This window comes from Diabrotica undecimpunctata, chromosome 8 (assembly GCF_040954645.1).
Source record: "Diabrotica undecimpunctata isolate CICGRU chromosome 8, icDiaUnde3, whole genome shotgun sequence".
In the NCBI taxonomy this organism is placed as follows: domain Eukaryota; kingdom Metazoa; phylum Arthropoda; class Insecta; order Coleoptera; family Chrysomelidae; genus Diabrotica; species Diabrotica undecimpunctata.
The window spans coordinates 1,589,518-1,600,226 of record NC_092810.1 but is presented as its reverse complement, the minus strand read 5'-3'; the positions used below and the strand labels follow the sequence as shown (position 1 = coordinate 1,600,226).

General features: G+C 33.9%; 1 protein-coding gene across 1 annotated transcript in view; it reads right to left on the bottom strand.

The window, feature by feature from the left end:
- Positions 1–2,359: 2,359 nt before the first annotated feature.
- The window catches only part of LOC140448256 (zinc finger MYM-type protein 6-like), a 32,334-nt gene continuing 23,984 nt past the window's right edge, over positions 2,360–10,709 (bottom strand). The window contains exon 3 of the mRNA XM_072541360.1: positions 2,360–2,425. Within this exon, the coding sequence (XP_072397461.1) occupies positions 2,360–2,425 (66 nt within the window). The remainder of the gene's footprint in view (positions 2,426–10,709) is intronic.

Here is a 10,709-nt window from a genome sequence, read left to right as displayed (position 1 = left end):
TTTTTTGTTAATTCAATTACAATAAAAATAATTGTGTTTTAGAATAGCTTACTTCATAAAAAAAAGTAAAGGTGAAATTTTAAAAAAAAAAAATCATTTCAATGTTTCAAATGGGACACCCTGTATTTTTTTATAGTTTTGAGTAGCCCTGCATTTCCTGATTATAAATAGAACATTATGTAGCATTAGTTTTGTTCTATAATGGCATATGGTACTACAAAAGGGTAATCATAGGTGGTTATGCAACTGACATTTCAAAATGAAACAATTATTAATTTCTTATAAACTGTCAGTCCTCATATTTATGTGTACATACACATAACCCTTCTCCATAAAAATTAGCAAAACATCTTTCCGACCTTTCCAGATATAAATCCGATCCGGCAACGTCTATCTTTCGATCGGACAGAGACAGCAGCGACCGGTTTCCACCCACTTTAACCACCGTGTTACCCATATCTCTCTCCCCCTCTTCACCACTTGCCACGCTCTTTGTATCCGAAAGAAGAACGACGACTGTGATACTTAAGTTGACTCTGCATTGCTTCTTCTTCTTCTCTTTCTCCTCAGCTTGGCCTGTTTGATGCAAGAATGCAAAGTAACATTACAGGGTAGACAAGAAAATAGTTTGGGGGCTTAAATTGTTGTGAAGTCGAAGGGTTTAAAAACAGGAACATCCTTGAGTTGATAACAATTTTTTATGTTAAAATAGTGGTGGAAATGACACAAGTGTCTGTTTTACGAGTCATTAAAACTCACTACAAAATTCTCTTAACTTCTGGCTTTACTATTTACAACTTCTGTCAAAGTTTTTATATTTCTAATTAGCCATTTAATATGTTATTCCATAGATATACTTTTAGATTCCTACCAATACCCATATGTCCTTTTGAAGGTACTATAACTGTCTAGAATGCCACAAAATGACACATTTTCAACAATTTTTTTTATACCTTATCTATTATTATGTGATAGTCAAACTTCTTTTTATATTATTCTACAACTTTTAAAGATTCATCATCAAAATGTGTGACATACCTCCTTTTTTGTGTATGGTGCAAAGTATTCCAATCTTCCAATCATTGAGGAAGGATTTCTGTGTCCATATTTCTTTTATAAGCCGCTGTAATGCCATTATGTTATCGTGGCCACCTTCTTTATATAGTTCAGCTGGGAGATTATCTATTCCAGGTGATTTGTTTCTGGCTAGTTTTTTAACTGCATCTTTATTTTTACTTTTAAAGATTACAAAAATGATCTTTATTTCTTTTTGATTGTTCCTGTATTTTCAAGATGGCGCCAAAAATGTTTTGTCCAAAAATGACAGCTCCATGGCAAACAGTTAAAATCTGAAACGGCAAATCTGAAACATATTATTTAAGAAGGGTTTTAAAAAAGTGTCCTTACGTAATAGTGTGCCAGAAAAATTAAAAATTCTTTAAAAAAAACAAAATGGCGGACAGGGTTTATTAAAATCGACGGACTAGATCCGGATATTAACTGGTCCGCCAGTTTTAAAAACATAGTTTTTCTCAAAATTTTTAATCTTTAGATCTAGTCGGTTGATTTTAATAAACTTTAAAGCATTTTGTTGGTTTTGATTTTCTCTATGATATTTTGCCACAAGTTGACCACAAAAAAATTACAAATTACAAAAATACAGTTTTTGTAAATGAAAACAGTCGAAAAAAGTCAATTTTCTAACAATTTTTTCAAATGTCCACCATTTTGTTTTTTTTTAGGAATTTTCAAGTTTTCTGGTAAACTATCACGTAAGGACACTTATTTTTTAAAACCCTTCTCGATTTTTATGTTTCAGATTAGCCGTTCCAGAGATTAACTGTCCATCATGGAGCAGTAATTTTTGGACGACGAATTTTTGGCGCCATCTTTAAAATACAGGACTAATGGAAAAGAAATAAAAAAAATTGGAATCTTCAAAACTTGTGTAATAATACAAAAGAAGTTTAATTGCTATATATAATAAATAAGATACATTATTAATTTTTTCTTCCCAGAGCTTCCCAAAGCCAGAGAGTTTATTTAATTTGTTTCGCCTTTTTGCTGCGCAATAAGTTTTGGAAGTCGAGTTTAGGAAAAAAAAAGAAAGCTGGAGGAGTAAATAAAACTTAAATAAAACGTGCAGCCACTTGCGAAAAGGAAAATATATAAATCAACTGACAAAGGTCTAAGACGCAAAGATGAAAGTTGAAAAGAAATTTACACCTAAAACTACGTCATTTTACTCCGTCAAAAGCCAAAGTAAAAATACCAACTCAAGGAAAGAAATCAAATTAAAGAAGTCCTGTGACAATACCAAAGGCAACTCAACCAAACACTGCTAAAGCTGCTGCAAATTTTACATCAAGGAATTACTACCAACATCTTTGTCACTGAACATAGCTCCAAGTAAAGAGAAACCTACCTAAAAATGATCAAAATAGCTAAAAATATGTACTATCAGAATCGTCTGGGAACATCTAAAAATGTTGCAAAGGAAACTTAGTCCATAACAAGCGATCATCGAAATAAAACTAACACAGCTCAAATTTTTTCTCTTCCAAAGATTGAAAATCTAAATATTCATTTAGATTTTCAGGGTTTGGTCTCGAATTCATTATTTATAAGACCAGTTGATAAATCTGAACTGATCCAAACAATCAGTAGTATCAAAAGCAAGTCTTCTTGTAGTACTGATGGACTATCCACAAAAACTTTCTTAAATCTCTCAAATAATGTGTTGGAAGTCCTGGTCTCACTAATTAACGATTCCTTTGAAAAATGTATATTTCCAGAGTGCCTAAAGACAGCCATTATTATTCCTTGTCATAAAGGTGGTGAAAAACCGAATGTCTCCAACTATAGACCTATTGCCTTACTACCGGTCCTATCCAAAATGACTGAGAGCCTTATAAAAGCCGACTATATCCTTTCTATCTAATAAATGTACCAGTGATGCTATGTTGTCTATACTATATGGTCTTTTAAGCACTAAACAATAATCTTTACACTGCAGATAGTCTATTTGTTCAACAACCAATCTCTTTTTATTGCTTTCTCTAACATGGTCCCACCAATGCTTACCCATACTTTCCTCATCAACTGCAAACCCAAGGTACTTAAAATTTTTCTACTTGTTTAACTTATGTACTATTATCAATCAGAACCTCAAACCTTGCACTAGAGTTTATTACTAATTCTGTTTTATCAAAACTAACTTCTAGTCACCATTTGCTATTTTCTCTATGCAGACTTGTCAGCATAAACTCCATATCAAAAAATCCTGGGCCAACACTGCCTGGTAGTCTGCAAAACTCAAGGTGAATAGATGGGCATTATTGATGGGTATATCCATTCTTTGACAGTGCTGTTTTCAATTACTTGGAGCTAAAGGAATAAAACCATACTGGTGGGATGAAGAAATAGAGAAGGAAATTAAAGATAAACGTCGGAAATACCAAACATTCTTAACAACAAAAACAGAAAACGATAAAACAATTTACAAAGAAGCACAAGCCAAAGTAAGAAAAAAGATCACTCAAAAAAGAACGAATCATGGGAACAGAACTGCCAAAAGATCAACACCTACATAGGAGGTAGAAGAAGCACAGAGAGTTGGAGATTGATTAAAAGTATGAGAAATAACAAGAAAAAAGACGTTATATCACCAATAACAACAGAAAAATGGGAAGAATATTTCAAAAAATTACTAACAGAACAAAGACCAGAATTTGCTAACATGGAAGACAACACGATAGGTATACGTATAAATTCATCACCATTACAAATAAGTAAATCAGAGATGGAAGAAATAACCAAATCCCTGAAAAATGGAAAATCCCCTGGTCCTGGTGACATCCCTGCAGAATTAGTGACAGCCGGTACAGACAAACTCCAGGTACAGTTAATAAAACTCTTTCAAGACTGCTTGAATGGAGCCGAATTGCCAAAAGAGTGGAAATTATCTATCATGTCAACTATCCACAAAAAGGGCAGCAAGGATCAGTGTGAAAATTACAGAGGAATTGCGGTAAACAGCACAATAAGTAGGATGTATGGGAAACTTATTAAGAACAAAATAGAAAATGACTATAGAGATTACGAAGCAGAGGAACAAGCTGGTTTTAGAGCTGGGCGATCCACAGTAGACCACCTGTACTCTATTACGCAAGTTATTGAAAAAAAAAACAGCCGTCAATAAAGAAGTTCACCTGATGTACGTAGACTTATAAAAAGCATATGACAGTGTACCCCTAAGTAAACTATGGTCAACCCTACAGCAAACCAACATTAAGCATGGTCTTATCAAAGCAGTCCAAAGTCTGTATAATGGAACGACTGCAAAAATTAAAACTGGATCAAGGATATCTGAAGGATTTAAGGTCACGAAAGGACTAAAGCAGGGTTGCTGTATTTCGCCTACCCTTTTCAAAATTTATCTGGAACAAGCGATCAAGCTGTGGAAAAGAAAATGTAATGGCATCGGAATTCCTCTCAATGACGAGACTACACTGTACACCTTATGTTTCGCTGATGACCAAATACTGATTGCTCAGGATCATGACGACTTGAGTTACATGACTCGGAAGCTAATAGAAGAATATAACAAATGGGGTCTCGAAGTCAACATTAAGAAAACTGAAGCCATGTGTATTGGAGGGACAAAACAGTCCATTATATTAGACGATGGGGTAGAAATTAGAAACTGTGATGAATACAAGTACCTGGGTATGAAGATAACTCAAGATGGAACACTCGATGCTGCTATAAAAGACAGAAACATACAGGGTAGAAAAGCCATATCCATGATGAACGGAATTCTGTGGGACCAAACAATATCTAAAGCGAACAAACAACTCATATACAACACCATACTTAAAAGTGTAATCACATATGGCAGCGAAGTCTGGCAAATGAAACAAAGAACAGGGAAACTGTTACTAGCAACAGAAATGGACTTCTGGAGAAGAGCAGCAGGCAAATCAAGAAGAGATCGGATACCAAATGAGAGAATACGAGAAATGATGGGAGTCAAACGTACAATAGTTGATGACATAAAAACAAAACAGTTAATATGGTACGGCCATGTACAGAGAATACCAGATGACAGGATTCCAAAACAGATTTTGACGTGGACACCACAAGGGAGAAGGAAAAGAGGAAGGCCGAGAAAAAGCTGGAGAGAGGGAATTGAAAAAGAACTAGAGGAAAGAGAAATCCCTCCAGGCCTATGGCTGAATAGAGAAGAATGGCGGTTAGGAGTCGGAAGGCGTCGGAGAACGCTGTAAACCGATAGTAGTAGTAGGAGCTATTTCTACATAAACATTGAATAACAGTGGAGAGAGACTGCATCCCTGTCTAAGTCTTTTAGTGGTGTAGATAACTTTTGACAGTAAGTTACCCTGTTTTATATAAAATATGTTAAATACATCTCTCTTAGAACCCGTGAAGAGTTAGCTAAAATTACATCATTATTATCTTGTGCCTCAAACTGTCTGCTCTGTTTAAATTACCTTCATCTAGTACTCATTCTAGACACAAATTAAAAGGAGTCGTAGAAAGAGCTCGTTCGGTTTATCTCATTGCGAAACTATGATTATATTTAGATACACGTAAACAGCTTTGGAACATACTATACACTTGACGTAGATAAACTTCACACAGATTGAGCAATTATTATCTCATTAGCTTCTATTAAGAGTGCTACGCCACAATTCCTTGATCATTTCTACATACACTCCGTGCCAATGGCTGCGGTGCAGCATTTTTTGTCGTTGAGATTTCTTTTATAGACTGGTAATTGTCATAAGTGAATTTGAAGGACCGACAATTGGAAATGTCAACAGCTATTATTGTTTAAATGTGCAGGAACCGTTATAACAAAAACAATCGCTACATTTGAATTATTTATATATGTAAGTGGCGCATAGTAAGGAGGGGCAGATTGTTTAGATCCAGAAGTGAATGACCACTTCGTGCTGTTTGTTCGAGCATTCTATATACTTCTCATTTTAAAATAATTTCATATAAATGTAATGTCGGATTTTTACAAATTATCAGTTCAAAAATTGTATTAAAATGTGATAAAAAAGTTATTATAGTGTATTTTTATGTATGAGAGAGTAATAAAACAATAAATTATGTATGCAAATCCCTAAACTGTTGATACGGGTGACTCAATGAAAAACAGATATTTGTCAACAAGTTTACAGAAGTATATAGGAAAACAATTTTAAATTGACTATGACCACCAGGTATAAAGGTTGGAGCAGAATAGAATACAATAGTTGTGAGGGTTACTAATCCCTAAATAAGGTTGCCAGTGTCGGAGTGATGGAGGTTAACAGGTACTAATGAATTTGCAAGAAATGTAAGATGTTTATTTTATTGGTTATATATAACCAATAAAAGTTTAATAAGTACCTACCTATTTGCAAAATAAAGTTTAATTCTTTAGATAAAATAAAACGTTTTATTTTATCTGAAATGAGTGCATTCCACGAAGTAAGGGTTTCAACAATCAAACATTTAATTCTTTAATTCCAGGAATCTACGACAGTAATTGACTAGATAATTACCTTCTAAACTTATTCCACAGAAAATGTGATAGTGGGTTTTTCCATTTTGTATATAGGAAGGTCCAAGTGGCGTATTCAAAATTCTTAACAGTTCACTAAAAGTAGGTACTTCAGTTGAAAGGTGCAGTTTATTGTGTATACTAGTGTTATGGAAAATTTGGAAGTGCCGTGTAAACGCCGAAAAATTGGTCCTCTAACAGTTAATGAAAAAACATTAATATTTAATTGTTTTAAATCATTTACAGACAAACGTTTATGTGAAAGTGTTGATGAGACCGTTGAGTTAGTTAGCAGTACACTTGGTGTTGGGAAATCTGCGATTTACAGAGTTATTAAAGAAGAGAAATGTGGTAGTTTTCAAATGCCACGTAATGCTCCAGGGAAACCAAAATTTCAAATAGAATATCATTTTAAAGAAGGACTTCGACGGAAAGTGCATGAATTCTTCTTTAGACAAGAATTTCCAACATTGGATAAAGTTCTTGTCTCAGTTCGAGATGATAAGGATTACCCAGAAATGAGTCGAAGTACGTTATGGAAACTTTTAAAAGAAATAGGCTTCCGCTGGAAAAAGAATCCCAGAAAGTCTATTTTATTAGAAAGAAGCGATATTGTCATATGGAGAAGACATTTTCTAAGAACCATAAAGGAAATGAGAAACCAAAAAAGAAAAATATTTTATCTTGATGAAACATGGATCAACGAGGGTCATACACCAAATAAATTTTGGCAGGATGAAACTGTTACAAGTCAAAGGCACGCTTTTGTAAATAACTTATCTACTGGTTTAAACCCACCATCAGGAAAGGGACGCAGGCTGATAATAGTACACATTGGCAGTTCAGACGGTTTTGTTGAAGGTGGTTTATTAACTTTTGCCGATCAACTCGTACCGGTGACTACCATGAAGACATGAACGCTGATGTCGTTCAAGAATGGTTCGAACATATGATAGATCTTCTTCCTAAGAACTGTGTAATAGTAATGGATAATGCAAGTTATCACTCCAGACTTATAGAAGGACTGCCCACAACCAAGTGGTTAAAAAAAGACTTGCAGAATTGGCTGAGTTCAAAAAATATTACGTACCATCCCGGATCTATAAGAAAGGAACTTTATTCGTTGTGTGCCCTTCATAAAGAAAAATTTAAAAAATACGAAATTGATGAAATTGCCAAAAATCGTGGAATGACAGTACTTAGATCCCCACCATATCATTGTGAATTAAACCCGATTGAACTGGTATGGGCACAGATAAAGAGTGAAGTTTCAAGAAAAAATACCACTTTTAAAATTCATGATGTTAAACAGTTGTTTTTGGAGGCCGTAAATAATGTAAAACCTGAAAACTGGGAAAAGGCAGTAAATCACACTATTAAAGAAGAGGAAAAAATGTGGAAGCTGGACAATATTACTGATAAAATGATCGAGCCAGTTATTATAAATCTTGGTTCTGAAAGTTCATCTTCTGAATCTGATTTGGATTTGTAACAAGTAGCTGTAAGTTTTATATTAATATTTTTATTCATCTATTTAACATACCTTAGACGGTTTTAAAAACTCTTTTTCTCTTTTGTAATTTTTAAAAATTAAAAAAAATGTGAATTTTTTAAAACCCTTTTTAATGTAGGCCAGTCAGTTCTAATATAGTGTGTGATAAAAGGGGTCACTTTTGTTTACATACACATAACACTTTATAACACTGAAATAATTCATTTATTTTTTACAATTATTTAAAGTAATTTTTCAATTAATCTTGAGCACGCTCATGGAGTGGTCGGAGCTACCAGTTAAAATTATGCTAATTACTCTCTCGTTCATAAAAATAAACTATAGTATATTGTTGCCTTGTTGTATTGTAAAACCATTCTACTAGCACTCTTTTTAAGATTACAGGTTCATCAGATATATAGAACTATAAATCGAGCATTCTTTATACTTCTCATTTTAAAATAATTTCATATAAATGTAATGTCGGATTTTTACAATTATCAGTTCAAAAATTGTATTAAAATGTGACAAAAAAGTTATTAGTAAAACATTTTACGTAAGAAAAGATCGTAGCAATTAATTCAGCTCCAAAACCAAAAAATATATCTGTATTAAAGTCATATTTCTTCCTCTTCTTGATGTGCCTATCCGTTACGAATGTTGGCGATCATCATGGCAATCTTTATCTTATCTGCAGTAGTGCGGAACAGCTGCACGGATGTTGTATTGAACCAGATTCTGAGGTTCTTTTACCAAGATGTTCTTCTTCTTCCTGGACCACGTTTTCCAAATATTTTTCCTTGCAGGATGGCTTAAAGGAGAGCATATCTGGATTCATTTCGCATAATATGTCCGAAGAATTGTAACTCTCGAGATTTGATGGTGGTCAGTACCTCTCGGTTCTTATTCATTCTTCTGAGGACCTCCTCGTTTGTGACTCGGTCGGTCCACGGGATCTTAAGTCTTCTCCGATATAGCCACATCTCTAATGCTTTCAGTTTTCTGCACATATCTTCGTTCAAGGTCCACGATTAAACACCATAAAAAAGGACAGAGAAGACGTAGCATTGCAGCATTCCTACTTTTGTATCAAGAGAGAGGTTGTGACTCTTGAAGAAGACCCTCATTCGATTGAAGGTGGATCTAGCTTTTCCGACGCTTGCTCTAATCTCCTGGTTGTTGGTCCATTCTTTATTTATTATGGTGCCGAGGTAGTTGTAATGCGTCACTCTTTCTACAGGGGATTGGTTGACGTAGAGTTGACCTTCTCTTATCTTTTTCTTGCTAATTATCATAAGCTTTGTCTTCTTAACGCTTATATTGAGTCCATATTGTTGATTGTAATACGTGATTTTGTTCATAAGAACGTGTAGGACTTCTATAGTTTATTTTTATGAACGAGAGAGTAATTAGCATAATTTTAACTGGTAGCTCCGACCACTCCATGGCGTGCTCAAGATTAATTGAAAAATTACTTTGAATAATTGTAAAAAATAAATGAATTATTTCAGTGTTATAAAGTGTTATGTGTATGTAAACAAAAGTGACCTCTTTTATCACACACTATATTAGAACTGACTGGCCTACATTAAAAAGGGTTTTAAAAAATTCACATTTTTTTTAATTTTTAAAAATTACAAAAGAGAAAAAGAGTTTTTAAAACCGTCTAAGGTATGTTAAATAGATGAATAAAAATATTAATATAAAACTTACAGCTACTTGTTACAAATCCAAATCAGATTCAGAAGATGAACTTTCAGAACCAAGATTTATAATAACTGGTTCGATCATTTTATCAGTAATATTGTCCAGCTTCCACATTTTTTCCTCCTCTTTAATAGTGTGATTTACTGCCTTTTCCCAGTTTTCAGGTTTTACATTATTTACGGCCTCCAAAAACAACTGTTTAACATCATGAATTTTAAAAGTGGTATTTTTTCTTGAAACTTCACTCTTTATCTGTGCCCATACCAGTTCAATCGGGTTTAATTCACAATAATATGGTGGGGATCTAAGTACTGTCATTCCACGATTTTTGGCAATTTCATCAATTTCGTATTTTTTAAATTTTTTCTTTATGAAGGGCACCCAACGAATAAAGTTCCTTTCTTATAGATCCGGGATGGTACGTAATATTTTTTGAACTCAGCCAATTCTGCAAGTCTTTTTTTAACCACTTGGTTGTGGGCAGTCCTTCTATAAGTCTGGAGTAATAACTTGCATTATCCATTACTATTACACAGTTCTTAGGAAGAAGATCTATCATTTGTTCGAACCATTCTTGAAAGACATCAGCGTTCATGTCTTCATGGTAGTCACCGGTACGAGTTGATTCAAAAGTTAATAAACCACCTTCAACAAAACCGTCTGAACTGCCAATGTGTACTATTATCAGCCTGCGTCCCTTTCCTGATGGTGGGTTTAAACCAGTAGATAAGTTATTTACAAAAGCGTGCCTTTGACTTGTAACAGTTTCATCCTGCCAAAATTTATTTGGTGTATGACCCTCGTTGATCCATGTTTCATCAAGATAAAATATTTTTCTTTTTTGGTTTCTCATTTCCTTTATGGTTCTTAGAAAATGTCTTCTCCATATGACAATATCGCTTCTTTCTAATAAAATAGACTTTCTGGGATTCT